Genomic DNA, 20,306 nt, shown 5'->3' with positions numbered 1-20,306 from the left:
TTTGGCTTTAGTCAGAAAAGGTGGCAAAAGGCACAGGCGCTTCTGGGGCTTCTATCTATGTGCTTTGTATCTGTTTAGGAGTATTCTTTCATCCTTTGTCAAATAATAATAATAATAACAACAACAAAAGAGTTGGAAGGGGCCTTCAAGATCTTCTAGTTCAACCCCTGCTTAGGCAGGATACCCTACTCTATTTCAGACAGATCGTTATCCAACATCTGCTTAAAAACTTCATTCATTCCAGTGTTGGGGCATACACAACTTCTGGAGGCAAGCTGTTCCACTGATTAACTGTTCAAGAGAGGGCAAAATAAGAAAAAAGAAAAGAAAAAGAAAGAATCTATTTTTTCAAACCCAGAATACGTTATCCAAGTCGTCAGATTGGTCCAACCGATCTGATGCTATAGAAATGGGTGGATGAACATGATTGCCAGCATTCAAAGCCACTTCCTCTATGAATATAGCAGTTGCTTCTTCTTTTTTCTACATTTTCCAGAAGCGCCACCTGCTTGGTTTCATTTACTCCTTCCTGCCCAATCAAGTGAGAACTGGGGGAAACGGAGGCAGTTGATGGTTAGCAGGCAAGAACCGTTCCTTGAAAATCCCAGGACTCCTCCTGGCTTTGTCGGAAGAAACCTAGAAGAAGGTACAGCAGGTTTGTGAGCCGGCAGTAGGGGGTGGGATGCATCTTACTTATTTAGTCCCTACAAAATGATGTGGGTGAGTGGGAAATATCAGTAGGAAATTGTTTCAGGGAGTCAAGATAAAGGAGGCGAGCATATTAAAGCAGAAAGAGGTAGGTAGGTTTTGATTGTTGTACTTCAATCAAATGCTTGGTTGCCAAATGTAGTGCCTCGATTTTGGGATTTGTAACAACCCTGCAAGGCGGATGAAGGTTCTGATCTAGCAGAGTGAATGATGTGGAATGTAAGAATCAACCAAGAGAGGTCCTCCCTAATCAAGGCCTTCTCCAATTAACTGAGCTTTGAGTCTCATCATCTAGACTAGGCTGGCACAGTATGGAGAACTTTGGTTTGGAGACAAAGTTTTCCTACATCATATCGAAAAGAGGAGATGTTAGCGGGCTGAGAAAAAATTGAAAAGGAAGCCAGCACGCAGATCAGAAGTCACTCTTCTGGTCTTCTCTCAATCTTCCAGAAACCAGGTTCATTAGAAGGGAAATTGAATCAAGGCAGATGGGGATGTGATGGCCAGAACAGGTAGTGTACGATAGGGAGGTGGAAATGGAGATGAGATTGGACTTCATGAATATTTCAGACTGATAAGCATTGTCATGCAGATATCTCACTATTCTTCCCCTGGTAGAAATCTTGAGTCTTTGGCAGATATATCCCATGCCCAAATCCCAGCAGTAAAATTCACTAATGGTTGTGCAGTGAATAAGATGCTGCATCTGATAGAATAGAATAGAATAGAATAGAATAGAATTTTTATTGGCCAAGTGTGATTGGACACACAAGGAATTTGTCTTGGTGCATATGCTCTCAGCGTACATAAAATAAACATAGAAACATAGAAGTCTGACGGCAGAAAAAGTCCTCATGGTCCATCTAGTCTGCCCTTATACTATTTTCTGTATTTTATCTTAGGATGGATATATGTTTATCCCAGGCATGTTTAAATTCAGTTACTGTGGATTTATCTACGACGTCTGCTGGAAGTTTGTTCCAAGGATCTACTACTCTTTCAGTAAAATAATATTTTCTCATGTTGCTTTTGATCTTTCCCCCAACTAACTTCAGATTGTGTCCCCTTGTTCTTGTGTTCACTTTCCTATTAAAAACACTTCCCTCCTGGACTTGTGCAGTGAATAAGATGCTGCATCTGATAGAATAGAATAGAATAAAATTTTTATTGGCCAAGTGTGATTGGACACACAAGGAATTTGTCTTGGTGCATATGCTCTCAGCGTACATAAAATAAAATATACATTTGTCAAGAATCATGTGGTACAACACTTAATGATTGTCACAGGGGTCAAATAAGCAATGAAGAAGCAATAGTAATAAAAATCTTAGGCTATAAGCAACAAGTTACAGTCAGACAGTCAACATGGGAGGAAATGGGTGATAGGAATGATGAGAAAAACTAGTAGAATAGAAGTGCAGATTTAGTAGAAAGTCTGACAGTGTTGAGGGAATTATTTGTTTAGTAGATGGGGTTTGGGTTTCCATGCAGTAAAGAACAGAGCTGCCACAAGGAAGGCGTTAGTGTTTGTACCGATTTCCACACATCAGCTCTTACAGCAACACTAGATTTTCACTTGAATCATTTCCGGCCAGCCCTACCACAGTAGAACTAAAGACACAACTTTGTCTGTTGAATGCGGGGAAAAATTGAACAGTTAAGACTGAAATAGAAATTCTCAACGGCTTTTGTTAAAAACTCTGACAGCTGAGCTCAGTTACTTCAGGAAGACTGATTATCTTGCTTCTCTGATTTTTTTTCCAGTTTCCTAATGCAATGTTTCTCTACTAATTTAAGATAGGTGGACTTCAACTCCCAGTATCCTGGCTGGGGGATTCTTGGACTTAAAGTTCATAGATCTTTAAGTTACTAGGGTTGATGAACATTATGCTAATTGCCTGTGTTTCCTTACAAGCCTCTTACTTTGCAACCTTCAAATCTGGGTGACTCTGGATCCCAGCTTTTATTGATGGAATTCCCCCAGTTGGGCCACCTAAAATCTTCCTTGTCACTCAAGAACCCTGCCATGGTGGGATGACCTAGCCTGATACCCTGTCACCAAATCCAAGTTGCAGAAATGACAATGCTTCTTTGTGCTTTCTGCTTTGCAAGTCAGGCTAATTATCAAGCCTGACATTTAAAACATAGAAACACAGAAGTCTGACGGCAGAAAAAGACCTCATGGTCCATCTAGTCTGCCCTTATACTATTTCCTGCATTTTATCTTACAGTGGATATATGTTTATCCCAGGCATGTTTAAATTCAGTTACTGTGGATTTACCAACCACGTCTGCTGGAAGTTTGTTCCAAGGATCTACTACTCTTTCAGTAAAATAATATTTTCTCATGTTGCTTTTGATCTTTCCCCCAACTAACTTCAGATTGTGTCCCCTTGTTCTTGTGTTCACTTTCCTATTAAAAACACTTCCCTCCTGAACCTTATTTAACCCTTTGATATATTTAAATGTTTCAATCATGTTCCCCCCCTTTTCCTTCTGTCCTCCAGACTATACAGATTGAGTTCATTAAGTCTTTCCTGATACGTTTTATGCTTAAGACCTCCCACCATTCTTGTAGCCCGTCTTTGGACCCGTTCAATTTTGTCAATATCTTTTTGTAGGTGAGGTCTCCAGAACTGAACACAGTATTCCAAATGTGGTCTCACCAGCGCTCTATATAAGGGGATCACAATCTCCCTCTTCCTGCTTGTTATACCTCTAGCTATGCAGCCAAGCATCCTACTTGCTTTTCCTACCGCCCAACCACACTGCTCACCCATTTTGAGACTGTCAGAAATCACTACCCCTAAATCCTTCTCTTCTGAAATTTTTGCCAACACAGAACTGCCAATGCAATACTCAGATTGAGGATTCCTTTTCCCCAAGTGCATTATTTTACATTTGGAAACATTAAACAACTGATGATGTGTAGATGAAGACAAGCCATGAATACTTCGAGCCAAAATAGGGCAGTTTTCTCTTGCTGGTGGAAAAGGTCTTATATCAGTTGCTTTATCTAGTTTGGAACATGCCTGCATGTGATAATTCCTATAAGGCCGGGATCTTCCCACTTGCAACTTTGAGACTTATGGACGTCAACTCCCAGAATTCCTCAGCCAGCATAGAATAGAATTGTGGGAGTTGACAGCCACAAGTTTTAAAGTTGCCAAGTTTGGGGACCCCTTTGGAGCTTGTTTGCCTCCTGGTCTTTGGATGGAGTTACCAATGGAAGATGAAATAGTAGTGGGTCTATTTTAAGAAAAATATTGGCAATGAGGCAGGTGCAAATCACGTAGTGTTTAAAGTGGTATACAAGAGTTATCAAAGGAGAGTATTTTCAAAACTCTCTACATGCTCCAGTTATGTTGTTCTGTTCCAGATTTGTCTTTCATTAATCAAATACACTTAAAAAAACCTTTAATGATCTACTGCAGAGTTTCAGCAGTCTGGCGTGGTGTATATTGCGAGATGATGCAATGATGGGGTTTTTAATGACTTTGATAAAAGTCGCAGGTTGTGGGTGTGAGGATGCCCTAAGGACAAAAAATCCAGCATCAGTAGCCATCCAGTCTGAAATCTGGGGAGGGATGGGGGGGCACTCCGGTTTGATGGTGAGCATTTTTTAAAATTAAACCTCACTTCCTAAGTAATGAGAAATTGACAGATGTCTTTTCAACATACTAGGAGCAAGCAAAGAGGAAAGTGTCTTGAGAAAGATAAACAGTTGCAACATCATGAGGCTGCTTTCTGTTTCCTTGTAATCTTGCCAAACATCTTCATCGAGAGTATGAGCACTTGAAAGTTTGTGCGCTCTCCTAGTTTTTAACTATGCCTGAAGGTTTCCTGTGGATAGTTTGGGGCTTATTTTTCTGCCCAGCTTTCTGTTGTATTTCTCTCCCTCTCTTTCTCCCTTTCAATCCTTCTCTCCTTCTCCCTCTCCTTCTCCCTCTCCCCTCCCCTCCTCATGCATGAAGAAAAGCCTCCAAACCCCTGAATTCTCATTCAGTTGTGTTGAGTGTGATGCTGGTAGGATATTCCCCACCCTATGAAACAGCAAGAAAAACTGCACGTCTGCCTTCAAGCTAGCCAGCACATGCTGCTATCATCTCTGTTTTCCTCCTTCAACTTTTCCTCCAACATTCATTCATTCATTCATTCATTCATTCATTTAATTTAACTTCCATGCTGCCCAATCCCGAAGGACTAAGGGCAGCTTATATTTATTTATTTTTATTTATTTATTTTGTCCAATACTCAATAATACACCATGAAGGTTATAGAGGATATAGTAGAGAAGAAATACGAGATATAGGAGAGACTATAGGACAGGGGACGGAAGGCACTCTAGTGCGCTTATGCACGCCCCTTACTGACCTCTTAGGAATCTGGAGAGGTCAACAGTGGATAGTCTAAGGGTAAAATGTTGGGGGTTAGGGGATGATACTATGGAGTCCGGTAATGAGTTCCACGCTTCGACAACCCGATTACTAAAGTCATATTTTTTACAGTCAAGTTTGGAGCGGTTAATGTTAAGCTTGAATCTGTTGTGTGCTCTTGTGTTGTTGTGGTTGAAGCTGAAGTAGTCTTTGACAGGCAGGACATTGCAACATATGATCTTGTGGGCAATACTTAGATCATGTTTAAGGCATCGTAGTTCTAAGCTTTTAAGACCCAGGATTGTAAGTCTAGTTTCGTAGGGTATTCTATTTCGAGTGGAGGAGTGAAGGGCTCTTCTTGTGAAGTATCTTTGGACATTTTCAAGGGTGTTAATGTCTGAGATGCAATATGGGCTCCAAACAGATGAGCCGTATTCGAGGATGGGTCTGGCGAAAGTTTTGTAAGCTCTGGCAAGTAGTGTGAGATTTCCAGAGCAGAAGCTATGTAGGATTAGATTAACAACTCTTGAGGCCTTCTTAGTGATGTTGTTGCAGTGGGCTTTGGCACTTAGATCTTTAGTTATTAGTATCCCGAGGTCCTTGACCGAGTGGGGATTAGCTGTGATAACTTGTTTATTAAGTTTGTATTTGAAGTTCTGATTCTTTTTGCCGATGTGTAGGACAGAGCATTTGCCGGTTGAGATTTGGAGTTGCCATGTGTTGGACCAGTCAGAAACTGAGTCTAGGTCTTTTTGTAGGGTAGTTGTGTTATCAGTGGTGTTGAAGAGTTTTACATCGTTTTACATTTTATAACAATATAAAATAAAAAAAGCAATTTTAAAAAGTCAAATATACAATTCTAACCATAAACCCCAGATTAAAACCCATAATAACCTAAACAGTCAACATGCATGTGTAGCATTCATTTATTTCTTTATTAATCAGATTTGTATGCCGCCCCTCTCCGCAGACTTGGGGCGGCTCACAGCAATAATAATACAATGTAAACAAATCTAATATTTAAGTTTAAGTTAATTTAAAACCCCCAATTTAGAAACCAATCATACATACTAACATACCATGGATAAATTTTATAAGCCTAGGGGGAGGGAAAGTCTCAATTCCCCCATGCCTGATGACAGAGGTGGGTTTTAAGGAGCTTACAAAAGGCAAGGAGGGTGGGGGCAACTCTGATATCTGGGGGGAGTTGGTTCCAAAGGGTTGGGGCTGCCACAGAGAAGGCTCTTCCCCTGGGTCCCGCCAAACGACATTGATACAATTTGGGCATGATGGTTGTTAATTCATGGCCCCCAGGCCTGCCAGCAAAGCCAGGTCTTCGTTGCTTCATGGAAATCCATTAAAGTAGGAGCAGTACGGACTGTGGGGGAAGTTTATTCCATAGAGCCCAGGGCGGCAGTAGTGAAGGCCTTCTCCCGCGACCTCGCCAACCTGCATTGCTTAATCGACGGGACTTGGAAGAGGCCGATTCTATGTGCTCTTATAGGTCTCTGAGAGGTATGTGGCAAGAGACTCTACTGGGAGGTTGAAGGAGATGCTGGTTCAAATGAGTGAGCAGCACGAATGGCCTGGGTTTTGGTCTCCTGGGTATAAATTTTTTATTGTTTTTCCCACCTTGCAGAGATTCCAATTTACATACCTCAAATTAAAATATAATACAATACAATACAATACAGCAGGTTCGCCTGGTGCACCAGTTGCGGCCCTATCTGGACCGGGACTCACTGCTCACAGTCACTCATGCCCTCATCACCTTGAGATCGACTACTGTAACGCTCTCTACATGGGGCTACCTTTGAAGAGTGTTCGGAAACTTCAGATCATGCAGAATGCAGCTGCGAGAGCAATCATGGGCTTTCCCAAATATGCCCATATTACACCAACAATCCGCAGTCTGCATTGGTTGCTGATCAACCTCCGGTCACAATTCAAAGTGTTGGTTATGACCTATAAAGCCCTTCATGGCATCGGACCAGAATATCTCCGGGACCGCCTTCTGCCGCACGAATCCCAGCGACTGGTTAGGTCTCACAGAGTTGGCCTTCTCCGGGTCCCTTCAACTAAGCAATGTCATTTGGTGGGACCCAGGGGAAGAGCCTTCTCTGTGGCGGCCCCGACCCTCTGGAACCAGCTCCCCCCAGAGATTAGAACTGCCCCCACCCTCCTTGCCTTTCGTAAATTTCTTAAGACCCACCTCTGCCTTCAGGCATGGGGGAACTGAGACATCTATCCCGGGTCTATACAGTTTATAGTATACATGGTATGTTTGTGTGTATGTTTGCTTTTAATAATGTTTTTTTTTAGTGTTTTTTAAATTATTAGATTTGTTCTTACATTGTCTTTGTTATTGTTGTGAGCCGCCCCGAGTCTACGGAGAGGGGGCGATATAGAAATCTAATAAATAAATAAATAATAAACAAACAAACAAACAAACAAACAAACAAATATCAAATTCTTAGTCAAATTAAACAAATTTTTCAAATTATTCATCCAATTATTTTCTGGTACATATCATTCATCCTGTGCTACCTCCCTTCCAAATGCAGTCATCCGGATTTTAGATAATATTCTTCACTTTCATTTATATTTAAAGTGCTATAGCTATCTAAATTTCTCTTGGCTATTTGCTGTTGTTCTTAACTATGGCATCATGTTTCAGAACCTTCTTAGAAAACACATTCCTACTTTCATTTTTTTAAAAAAACAAACAAAAACCTAGTTTTATCATAACTGCCCTTAACAATAGAAAATATCCAAATTTACAACTCTTTAAAAGCCCAGGAAGGAAAGAGAAAATAATGAAAATAAAGAAAGAATAAAAGAGAAACGAAAAGAAAAAAAGAAGATCAGAAAAGAATAGGAAAAGAAAAAACACTACTCATTTCATATCTTAATCCATACATAGGAGGAAGGGTTGTTATTAGAAATTTTAAAATACATTCCCTACTCAATTCATTTATTCCACTTCTTTCATTATATCAGTATGTCATTTCTCCTTTAACAAATCAAAATAAATATAAATCGTTATTGCTCCATTATTTTATGCAAAAAGTATCCTCCATTAAAAAAAAAAAACAAAAAAAAAAGAACCAAAGTATTAATATTCTTCCCTAATCTAGATATTTTCCACTGCCGTTCTTAATATGATAATCTTCCCTAATCTCTAAGTTTTGGTCTCATGGAAGCTAGTACCGCCAAGAAAGTTCTAAAGGACTTCCAGTTGGTGGCAATCACTCATGATGGATTCTTTTGCCATTTATATTCATCCACCCTCGTCTTCCCTACTGGATTTTCCTTCCATAGCTCTGTCTCAAAGACAAGTCCCTCCACGTGGCTAGGATAATCCTTAAACAACACACAGAAAACTTTACACTTATTTTGTACTGCCTTGTACTGCCTCCTTCAGAGCCGCCAAGGTCATCTTGGTGTCATTCTTTATGGTGTCCAGCCAGTGGTACTCGGGTGGCTCCTTTCGCTTTTTCCACTGGTCACTTGTTTCCTTTGCTGGTTGTTCTCTCTTGTTTAATTAATCTAAGCCATTGTGTTTGGATCATTTCCTTACTACCTTACTCACCATTCATTTTTCTTAACCCCTATTTTATCATAAATGAATGCCCCTAAATTTTTTTTCTACATTTACTTATATTCAAAAATGAAATATCAATTCATATTAAATATTTTATATCTTATATCTGACTAAAATCCTTTGCAATAGAGGGGAAAGCAGGTATCATTCAAATTCCAAAAATTAAACACATTAAGTTATTTCATTCATTATTCATTATATTATATATTCCCCTCTAATGTTACAAAAGTATTATTTTAATTTTATTTGAACAGACCCAATTTATGCCAATTTATAATATAATATAATAGTATTTTCCCAGAGTTATCACTTAATTGTATAGTTACTTTTAAATAATTATATTAGATTTAAATTCTTAAATGAAAACTTATTCATTATCAATAACAATATCACCATCAAGATATCTTTTCAAATAAACATTAATCATTCAAAATCCCAAATTTCCCAAGATTAACCTATTTCAACCATTGCTAATTATAATTTTTCCTCTGGAAATACCAATATGTATTTGACAATTTAAAATTTAATCCATCAGGTCAAGAATATTAGTTATTAACATACAACATATTCATAAATGTAAATGTAAATGTATGTATGTATGTATGCATGCATGCATGCATGCATGCATGCATGCATGCATGTATGTATGTATTTTATCTATCTATCTATCTATCTATCTATCTATCTATCTATCTATCTATCTATCTATCTGATTGTGTTAAATGCTGCCTCTCTCTGAGGAATTATATGTAAAAATCATTACATAGTGATCAAATAATGATCAAATAATCAAAAAAAGATCAAACATTTTCTTTAAGATTCCATCTTCTTAATCTTAACTTCCCATTCTTTTTTCCCCTTGTAACCTTGTACCCCCAAGCTTCCCCCCCTCTCTTTTTTCTTTCTATATCCTTGCTCAATTCTTTTTTTATCATTGTTAACCCCAATGTAATAATCATATTAAATTTAATCATTGGTCTGTCCATTTTCAAAATCCTCTCCCCTTTTATCTCCATCATTTTCTACATCTTCTCCTCATCTTATTCCTTTTTTTATCATTGATAATCCCAGTGTAATTTAGCCTGTTTGTTCTCCAAATTATTTCCTCTTTTGTCTTTATCATTCTCTGATTCTTCATCCACCTGTTCTTCTTTTGATTCAAAAAATTCAATAATTATACTGTCCATTCTCATAGTTCCCTTCACTTTTATCTTCATCATTGTCTGTATCTTCTTCCACCTGTTTTTTTTTTCTCTTCTGGTTTCTCCTCCACATTGCTGCTTTGTTTTTTACTTCTTAAAATCAAGTTATCAAAGTCCTCACTGCATTCCAAAGCTTCCTTAATTGCTGCTTTAAGTCTGTCTTCACATTCCATGAAGCATATCTTTAAATCTTCAAAATAATCCTTTAAAAAGGTTTTTCTGAAGAAAACATCTATATTCCAAAAGTGTACCATTCAGCAGTCTTAAATATCAATCCAGCTGCCAGCAATTATCTGTCTCAGAACCCAAAATAGTCCTGGTGCTCCCAATCCAAGGTCAGCAGCAGTCTAAATATCCACCAAAATTTTCCAGAATAATAATTCCTCCAGACAACAGCTGGCACTCTTTACTGGCTCCCCAAGTCCATTCTTCCTGCTAGTTAATATGCTAAACTATTTTAAATCAATTCATATTAATTCAGAAAATTCTTGGTTTAAAATTGATTCAGTATAACATTACCCCAAGAGTTCTCAAAGGGTGGGCTTTAATTACTGCTTTCTTTAGAATTTCTTCTTCTTCTATAGCCTTCTGTTCTAAATAGCTGTTTCTATTATTATTATTATTTTGGTAGTCCTTTTATTCCCATTTTAATCTTTTTTTTTAAAGTCCCAAATCTTCTCATTGGCATGCTATCTCACCAGTTCAACATATGCTCTCCAACTCGTCTTAAGTTTCTTTCCAGAGGACTTCCAATTCAAAATTCCAATCGATCAGTCTGTTTGTGGCCTCCATGGCTTGGATTGCTTGTAGCAAGCCGTTTTCCGATGAACTAGTTGGGAGCTCTTTATTGGCTCCTGGGAGGATTACAGTCCCCTCCCAGATCTCTGATTGTGTCTCTCTTCTTACCACCCCTCCAGGGTGGTTCTGACCCAGTTCTATTCAAACCAGTTTCCCAGGCGACATAGATATCAGGATACCCCAATGGAGCACGGGGAACTCCATGTCGCCATGGTGCTTGGCCATGCCCTCCCCCTTTCCTAATATGATGGGATTGCTTATTAGCATTCTATAACTATCACTGTTGTACCACATGATTCTTGACAAATGTATATTTTTCTTTTATGTACACTGGAGAGCATATGCACCAAAGACAAATTTCTTGTGTGTCCAATCACACTTGGCCAATAAAGAATTCTATTCTATTCTATATTCTATATTCTATATTCTATATTCTATATTCTATATTCTATATTCTATATTCTATATTCTATATTCTATATTCTATATTCTATATTCTATATTCTACATTCTACATTCTACATTCTACATTCTACATTCTACATTCTACATTCTACATTCTACATTCTACATTCTACATTCTACATTCTACATATTCCATATTCCATAGTCCCCAGTCCCCAGTCCCCAGTCCCCAGTCCCCAGTCCCCAGTCCACAGTCCATAGTCCATATTCTATTCTTATTCTATTCAAAAACACCTTTTTCAAAAGGCAACATGGCTATGTATTTTTTTTTTCTTGAGGAAGAAATGTTTTCCCTTGAAGAAAAAAACTTCTTCTTATGTCTTTTCCTAAAAGAAAAAAATTGAAAGCACATTAAAAAAAATTAGGGGGGGGGGTTGTTGTCAAGCATGTGTAAGGTAACATATACAGTATAAGTATAAACATATTAATGGATACATGAAATGGATGCAAATAAGTGGAGATATTAAGACAGGGACAGTAGGCACGATGGTGTACTTGTGCACATTTGAGACATTTCCATCAATAGGCGAACATAATCAAGCAGGCATGTCAAACTCAATTTCATTGAAGGCTGCATCAAGGTTGTAATTTGTCCTGCGGTGGTCCATGAGGGCGTGGCCAGGGTGTGTGTGGCCAGGGAAGCCTAGGCTCTGTTTTCACTGGCTGAGGGTTGCAGGAGGCCATCATGGCCGACAACGGGGTAGTTTTCACTGGCATAGGCATTACGGGCTGGTCCTTCACTGTTTCCAGGGCAGGTCTGTGGGCCAGACCTAAGCGCCCTACAGGCCAGATCCAGCCTGCGGGCCATGAGTTTGATACCCAGCAATGAAGAAATAACTCCACATGTTGTTCTTCATTCATTGGGCCTTGCAGGTATTCATTTTGTGCTCACTCAAAGGACAAGGAACAAAAAGACAAAGGAACTAAAGCTTTTTTAAAAAAACACACACACTCTTTCAGAAGAAAAGTTGTTTTTTTTCCCTGTTTACCATATGTGCTAGCCCTGGCTTCCAAGGGATGTTATTATCACTGGGTGAAAAATACTTTCTTGCTAAACTTCATTATTTCCTCACATTTTACATAGGACAAATGTAAACTGTATCTGCTATTGCCACCTAGTGGTCAAAAGGTAAACTATTCTTGTAGGGTATGTGGCATCCACAGGGTTGCAGGGAGTGTTCCATTTTACAGATGTAACCACTGGTGACTAATTATATTGGCTTTATAAAGCTGAGTTCTGCACCCCTTGCCACATCGAGAATCCCTGTCCTTCTGTCCTGTTATCCCTTTTATCACTTCTTTATACTTTGTTACATTAATACAAACTATAACTCTGTACATTTCACAAATACAATAAATACTGTACTGCAGGCCACTGAAGCTGACGGTAGGTCTGTAGGTCAGCGGTTCAAATCTCATCACCGGCTCAAGGTTGACTCAGCCTTCCATCCTTCTGAGGTGGGTAAAATGAGGACCCGGATTGTGGGGGCAATAGGCTGGCTCTGTTAAAAAGGGCTATTGCTAAAAGGTTGTAAGCCGCCCTGAGTTTAAGGAGAAGGGCGGCATAAAAATTGAACAAATAAAATAAAATAAAGTAAAGTAAAGTAAAGTAAAATAAAATAAAATAAAATAAAAAATAATAAAATAAAATATAAAATAAAATATATTTTTTTTAAAAAAACAAATAAATAAGAATAACAGAGTTCAGAAGCTTTTCTGCAGAACTCCCAATTCACGCAGACCTGTGGATGAGTCACTTCTCACCAGCAGTGATGAAACATGGCTTTATGTCATCTGAAGAGAGGATCTCCTGCCCTTTGCTTTGAGATTACAGTTCTGCTCTTGAGCTGCCTGCTCACATATCTATTTTTATTGCGAGATTTTGGAATGTATTCTCTCAGGCTGAACTGTGAGTTGTGAATCATCGGCAAGGTGTCTCTTCTTCAGCAAACACAAATGACACGGAACTAAAGAGAGGTAAATATACCTTTGGACCATCAGGAGCAGGGGTGTGCTACTGCCCAGATGTGGGGGGGGGGAACGCAGTGGGGTAGCGAAAATGGAGCTCCACCCCAGAGCACTCAATTTGCACTGAAAGACGTTGAAAGAAAATGCAGGGCGTCCTGCTTAAGCCACGCCCACAGTGTGGTAGTAAAAATTTTAGTAGCCCTTCACTGATCAGGGGTAAGAGTGAGTAGAGGGGCATCAAAAAATTCGAGTGGGAATGAGATGGTACTAGCAATTCCTCATCTCTACCACCATATGTATGCCACCTACAGTCTGACCTAATCCTAGTACACAAAATTATCTGCTGCAACATTCTACCTGCCAATGACTACTTCAGCTTCAACCACAATAATACATGGCCAAACAATAGATACAAACTCAAGTTGGTAGATCCTTGGAAGTAGTAGATGCTTGGAACAAACGTCCAGCAGATGTGGTTAGTAAATCCACAGTAACTGAATTTAAACATGCCTGGGATAAACATATATCCATCCTAAGATAAAATACAGGAAATAGTATAAGGGCAGACTAGATGGACCATGAGGTCTTTTTCTGCTGTCAATCTTCTATGTTTCTATGTAAACCACTCCAAACTCGATAGCAGAAAATAGGACTTCAGCAATGGAGTGGTGATTGCCTGGAATGCACTACCTGACTCCGTTGTTACTTCATCAACCCTCTATAGCTTCAACCTTAAACTGTTTACCGTGGACCTCATCCCATTCCTAAGAGGTCTGTAGGGAGTGTGCATAAGCGAAACAGCGTGTCTACAGTCCCTGTCTTACTATTCTCATTTATTTGTACTCTATATTTACTCTATTCTGTTGTGATTGGCTCGCATCCTGCTCCTTTGATCATGGACTTTGAGGAGAATGAACCGGATCCATCTGGGTATCATAGGCCAGTGTGTTTACCAGAGGAATCGGAAAGTTAGAGTAAGGGAGAGTTAGGACCTGGGGAATCCCCAGAGACTGCAGAACCCCCGGCTGTTTTAATGTTTGAGTCAGATGAGGAGGGGAGTATTGTGGACCCAATATTAGATGCTAGGGTAAGAAGAATGCGATGGAGACAAGAATATCTCTGGCAACGTAGATCCAGGCATTGAATACTTCTACGCACAGCTTGTCATCACTGATAGTATAAAAGGGACAATTATGGGAAACCTTGATGCAGAAGTTCAACGTTCCTATAGAGAAAGAGAAAGCTAGTAGCCAAAGAGTCTCTCTTAAATCCTTCTGCAATCCTGGTTTTTGAAGGCATTTGTGTGTACCTGCCAACACCGAAAACTAATGACTTGAATTTATTACTATTCATGTTTATACTTATATCTGTTATCTTATGCTTGACTTGCAGTGTAGATGGAAATCATATCTTGGGATATGGGTCCCCATATATTCCAGGCATATATAAAGAGTCCTTGGGTTAAAAGTGCCAGCTTAGTCCATTTCCCTTCTCAGATTGAAACTTTCAAGTCGTTCTATAGTTTTGCTCCTTCCGTCTTAAACATACAATTTTTCTGGAAATCTCTCTTACAAACTTGTCCTGTTTTTGTTCCCAGTGTCTTCTCAAGTCTTGACGTATTCCACACCGAGAGAGCCTGGGCTCTGGAATTCTGCTCCCATGGAAAAATCAAGATCCTTGTTCCAGCACGTGACTGGCTACAAAATGCTCTTTGTTGTCTTCCTACTTTTCCCCACAAATATTCTTGCAGAGAATGCAGCAAATGTGACCACCAGCGTAGAAACAGCAGCCAAAGAAAATATAATCAACTCAACTTACCCAGCATCTTCTAAGACCAATGCTAATATTTCTACAACCTCACTTTCTGATGCCACAACACCTACAATTCTCAGCAGAATTTTGAGCACTTCGAAGCAACCGTCAGTGTCCTTGGAAACAGCGCCTCCAGTCTCAAAACAGGAACTTCAGTCTGTCAATGCCGCGAACCAGACTGTCCCAGAAGACACTTCCCCCACTGTTCCAAGTAAAGACACGGTCTCTACTGAAAAACACCACCCTCATACAGAAGCAGCAGAGGTACAAGGCTCCAAACTGCCTCCTGTTCAGAAGGAAGTCCCCTCTGGAACGACTGCCACACCACTCTTGGACAGCGAGACTGTATCTTCTCCAACAGAGGATTTGGGAACCAGGTCCCAAAAGAGATTCTCTGAGCAATCGTCAAGTGCAGTTGCCCACCTAAGAACAACAAAGAGCACAGAACAAAAAGAGGGCAACCTACCACCACATCAAGCTGTCCCAGGATTAACTCAGACCACTGAGACTGCCACCCACTATACGTATACCAAGGGTACACCGAATGGATTATCTGATAAAAGCTCCTCGGGGAAGACCCTCGTTATCATCATTGTGGTCATTGTTTTGGCCATCCTGCTGTTTGTAGTCCTCCTACTTTTCCTGTACCTTAGGCGCCGCCGTCACTCGGGCTCCACCAGCTTCAATTCCCCAGAATGGGCTGGACAAGCGACGTTGCCAGATGACACGGGCTTGGATAAGGATGTGGAGCAGCAGGCGGGGTCTGTAGGGGAAGGGGAAACCCGGCGTGGGACTCTGGTGACTTTCTTCGGGAAGCGTCAGTCTAGGGTCCCTTCCGTAGCTATGGAAGATGTCAACGGGAAAGGGAGCAAAGAGGAATCAGAGCAGCTGCTTTCAGAGAAGGTTGAGACAGGGTCTCCTTCGGAGGCGGTTGGGGATGCCAATGGCAAAGTATCAGAGCCCCTTAAGGGGTCTCCCCAGAGGTCCCCAGACTCCAATCAGCAAGGTGAAAGTTCTTCCTAAATAGAGCCTTCTTTGTTTTTCCTTGAAGATGTTTCGCTTCTCATCCAAGAAGCTTCCTCAGTTGAGTTTAGATAAGAAGCGAAACAAAAGGAAAAAGAAAGTCCAGTTGCCTTTTGGGACAACCCTGACTCAGATAACTGAGAATCTCCATAGACATTCCCCTTATATCAGACTTCCTCCTAAATCAAAGGTTCCGGCTCTGCGGGATGGTGGGGGAGGGGTGGAGAGGAGATGGTTGAGAGCACAAGTGGCATGCACACTTGCCACCAATGTTCACATATGCGGTGGTGCGCACATGTGCGTGCACTCACCCGCCACTTCCATGGCCCAGTTCTGAATGGCTCAAGGCTCAATAGTTGAGGACCTCTGTCTTAAATAGTGATCAGAAGATAGATTAACCTCTTAAGGCTCTTCTGGAGGAGACCATTTTTAGGATTATATAGACATAGTTTGGTATTTCTTATTATCCTACAGCACGGGTGTCAAACTCGGCGCATCATGTAACGTTGATGTCATGTGATGTATCGTGACCTTTTCACCTTCACGGAGCTGGGGTGGACGTGGCCTGTGTGTGATTCATCCAGCCCACATGTCAACAGTTTGACACCTCTGTCCTGTAGGAGAGATGAATGCTATGCCCTCTATACCAGGGGTCTGCAAGAGCCATTTGGATCATTCCCACAGAAAAAAAACAAACACCAGGAGCCACAAAACCTGGGTGGGTGTGGCCAAACTCAATGTCACTCACTCCCACTTAGTCATGTGACCAGCACCCCAGCCATGCCTACTCAGATTTTATGGCCCTCTGTTTTTTTCTTTTCTATGGGAAACAGGTATGTCTCTCTCCCTCCCTCCCCACTCTCTCTTTCAACCTCTTTCTCTCCCCCTCTCTCTACCTCCCTCTCTCCCATATGTTTCTCTTTGTCACCCCACTCTACCTTTCTCCTCTCTTTCTCCCTCCCTCTCACCCCTTCCTGTCTCCTTTTCTTTCTCTCTCTCTTTCAGCAGAGGTTGTGAACGCCCCATCACTTGTTCAAAAGAAAATTGGACTGCCATCTGGTTGGGGTGGTGCAGGGTTTGCTGCTTGAGCAGGGGGTTGGGCTTGATGACCTGCAACGTCCCTTTCAACTCTAATAATAAATAAATAAATAAAATGTCCAGTCTCGGTCATTAAAAATCATAGGAGTTGTATTTTGTCCTTTACAGAGAGGCTCATGGAGTTTAGGAGAAAATATTGTAATATAAATTGCCAAATGAAGGATAAATAGCAAGGCATGGATTGTTGGGTTACAGATTTTATAAATCCTTATCAGGATTTTAGGGGGGATTCTCTCTCTCTCTCTCTCTTCCTCCTTCTCCCCCAATCCCATTTCCCAACCCCCAAACCCAGGGAATAACTGTAAGGAAGTTTGGCCACATTCTTTCTGTCTATGGAAAGTTGCAAAAATAAACCTTGTATTACAAAAGGAATGGAGGCACAAGAGGGATATGGGGAGACGCGCCCCAGCTGGGGTGGAGAAAGTTACGCATCTCCCCAGATTCCTGCCTTCATAGCTGCTTGATGCTTTTGTACTTTAAGCTTAGCATGGAAAAAAGTCTCCCAACAAGGGCGGGAAAAAGAGGCAAGTGGAGGGATGCTTTACTTCCGCTCTGGAACACGGAGCGAATCTCCACCCGCCACTATCACCATTCTCTTCTCAGAACAGGCGAGGAGTGAGCGGGAGGGGAGTGGCCACCTAGTGGTGGGATCATCTGATAGGCAGTCGCAGGAGAGGGCCCAAAAAGCAACACGTGGCTCTAGAGCCGCACGTTGCCGACTCCAGCTCTATAATCTGAGCATACTCTGTTCATATGTGAGGGATAAGTGAAGATGGAGGAGTGAGAGATTTCTGTGCCTCGGCTTCTCTTCTGAAAGCCCTCTGCATCTCTATTTCTTTATTATACTGAACCACAGGTGTATAGCAGACCCAAAAGCAGAAACATTGGCCCAGCCCAGTTTCACCAAGTACTCCCCCCCCCATTTCCCCCCTCTTCTTTTAGAGGATAAAATGATCGATGGGAGGTTGGATCGTTAACAAATTTCCAGGTGAGGGCAGTGAGGGGTTGTACCTGAAGAATAATGAGCATTTTTCAGGCTTTGAGTCTGGATTGTAGAAATAATAGTCTTGATCACCATCGCTGGAAAGAAAGTATATTAACAAAAAATTCTGTTTGCTACTTTTTAAAATAATGATACTGCAAATTGCTTGGCTGATTCGTGCTCTGAAGTGAATGGCTTTTATGCCATTAGGAATATACTAAGTAGATTGTTTTTATTAACTCAGATTTTATTAACTAAGTTTTTTTTTCTTTGTATCTGCTCTCTGAGAATATCTACAAAGGAAAAGCTTTATGTGGGCATCCCCAAAGAGCTGATACAGCTATCAGTAAGAACCCTTGTAGGTTTAAATACTTTTATTTAACTCAGAAACCTTTCCAATTATTCTGCTGTGCATTGTCCTCCAAATGTACCAAGTTTAAAACAGTCAGAGGAGAGGGAAGTCTTTTTTTAAAAAAGGCTTCCTTTCTAAAAAGTCTTTGGATGAACATAAAGACAAAATGGAAATATCTAGTAGGCACAATGTATAAAATGTATAAATACAAGAGTTTAAATTTTGAATTATATTATGAACATATATTAAGTAGGAAATAGCATTATGCTTTGCCTGTCTTTGTTCATTTATCAAAGGTTTGTTTCGGTAGGTTCCAGTGGATTTCAGAAAATTTAGCACGTTAAACTAATTTATCTTATTATATAACTTTTACTTAAATTTTCCTAGGGTAATAACATTTAATCCTGAATATTTTGATGCTGAATCATTTCAGAGAAACTATTAACAAAGAGCTAATTAATAAATACAAAGTCCTTGATTTATGACTGTTCAATTAGCAATGGTTCAAAGTTATGCGTTGGAAAAAGTTATTTAGATCATACTTACACTTATGACCATCGTACAACCTGCCACAGTTATGTGATCACAATTTGAGCATTTGCCAAATTTGCATTTATAACCAATTCAGCATCCTGTGGTCATAGGATTGCCATCTACTAGTTTATTTCCAGCAAAAAGCACCCTTGGGTAGACTTGCTTAATGACTGCATGTTTCACTTAATGACCATGATAAAAATTATTGCAAAGTTGGGTCTGACTCGACTTACAACAGCAACATCTTAATGATGGAGATTCCAGCTCTATTTGTGATCATACCTTTAGATAAACAATGGGCAGAAATTGCAATGCAATTCTATGGCTGAGCTATTGGGAATAAGTCTCATTAATTTGAATGAGATTTTACTCTGCATAAGAGTATCTGAAATTGCTATCTGAAAAAAACAGTCTCTTGTTTCATTAGCCAAGTCTTAACATATTGTAGAGCCGGAAGTTTAAGATGTGTGGGCCAACTCCCAGAATTCCCTTCTGGGAATTCGTCTGCACTTCTTAAACTCACCGAGATTGATAAATATCTCCTCAAATGCTCATAGATTTTAATAAAGGTGTTTCGCCAGATTGCAAGAAAATGCTCCTTTTCTTCACTCTTCATTTATCTTTGCTCCTGCGAGTCCAAAATTAGAAGGTCAACCATTTGTTTTCTGAAAAAGAGTAGGAAGGCATTCCTATTTGTTTTCGAAAACAAGGGGAACTTTGCACAGAGGCCGTTTGTGATGGGCTGGGCTAGGGGAACCAGGGTTGAACAACTGTTACAGATTAATAAATAACCCAGGCCTTGTGAAACTAAGTTAAAATTCTCTCAAGTCGAGGTAGGCCAGGGTTGAAATTCAGCAGGTTCTGACAGGTTCTGGAGAATTGGGAGTGGAAATTTGGAGTGGTTCGGAGAACCGGCAAATGCCCAGAGTGGGGTGGGAATGGAGATTTTGCAATATCCTTCCCCTGCTATGCCCACCAAGTCAAGGCGAAAACTTTTGAATTTCATCCCTGAGGAAGACTCTGGTTAGTGACGATGAAACCTTTTTTTCCTTGATTGCCAAAAGTGTGCCTAGGCATGGTATCACATATGGGCAAGTGTCCACAGCCATAATTCAATGTCTGGCGAGGGCAAAAACACCTTCCCTCACCCACCCACCCCCGAGGCCCTCTGGAGGCTGGAAACAGCCTATTTCCCAACTTCTGGTGGGCCCAGTAGGCTTGTGTTTTGACCTCCCCAGGTACCAAAGGCTTCCCCGGAGGCTCTCTGGAAGCCAAAAATGCCCTCCCAGAGCCTCTGTGAGTCAAAAATCAGCTGGATGGCACACACCTGCCCATTGGAGCTGAGTTAGGGCAACCGCTTGCGTGCCAGCAGATATGGCTCCAC

The 20,306-nt window shown here is 40.6% G+C and overlaps 1 protein-coding gene across 1 annotated transcript; it reads left to right on the top strand.

Moving 5' to 3' along the window:
• Positions 1 to 537: 537 nt before the first annotated feature.
• Positions 538 to 18,717, top strand: LOC139155863 (leukosialin-like). The gene is made up of 2 exons (XM_070731203.1): positions 538 to 646; positions 14,719 to 18,717. The coding sequence occupies exons 1-2, from the start codon at positions 571 to 573 to the stop codon at positions 15,954 to 15,956; spliced, it is 1,314 nt and encodes a 437-aa protein (XP_070587304.1). The 5' UTR covers positions 538 to 570; the 3' UTR covers positions 15,957 to 18,717.
• The last annotated feature ends 1,589 nt before the right edge of the window (positions 18,718 to 20,306 follow it).

This window comes from Erythrolamprus reginae, unplaced genomic scaffold (genome assembly GCF_031021105.1).
Source record: "Erythrolamprus reginae isolate rEryReg1 unplaced genomic scaffold, rEryReg1.hap1 H_7, whole genome shotgun sequence".
Lineage (NCBI taxonomy): Eukaryota > Metazoa > Chordata > Lepidosauria > Squamata > Dipsadidae > Erythrolamprus > Erythrolamprus reginae.
This window is presented reverse-complemented; position numbering and strand designations above follow the sequence as displayed.

Coding starts and splice junctions, on each gene's coding strand:
- LOC139155863 (XM_070731203.1), top strand. CDS start 571: ATGGTTAGCAGGCAAGAACCGTTCCTTGAAAATCCCAGGACTCCTCCT. Junction 647..14,718: donor CGGAAGAAACCTAGAAGAAG/GTACAGCAGGTT, acceptor TTTTGTTCCCAG/TGTCTTCTCAAGTCTTGACG.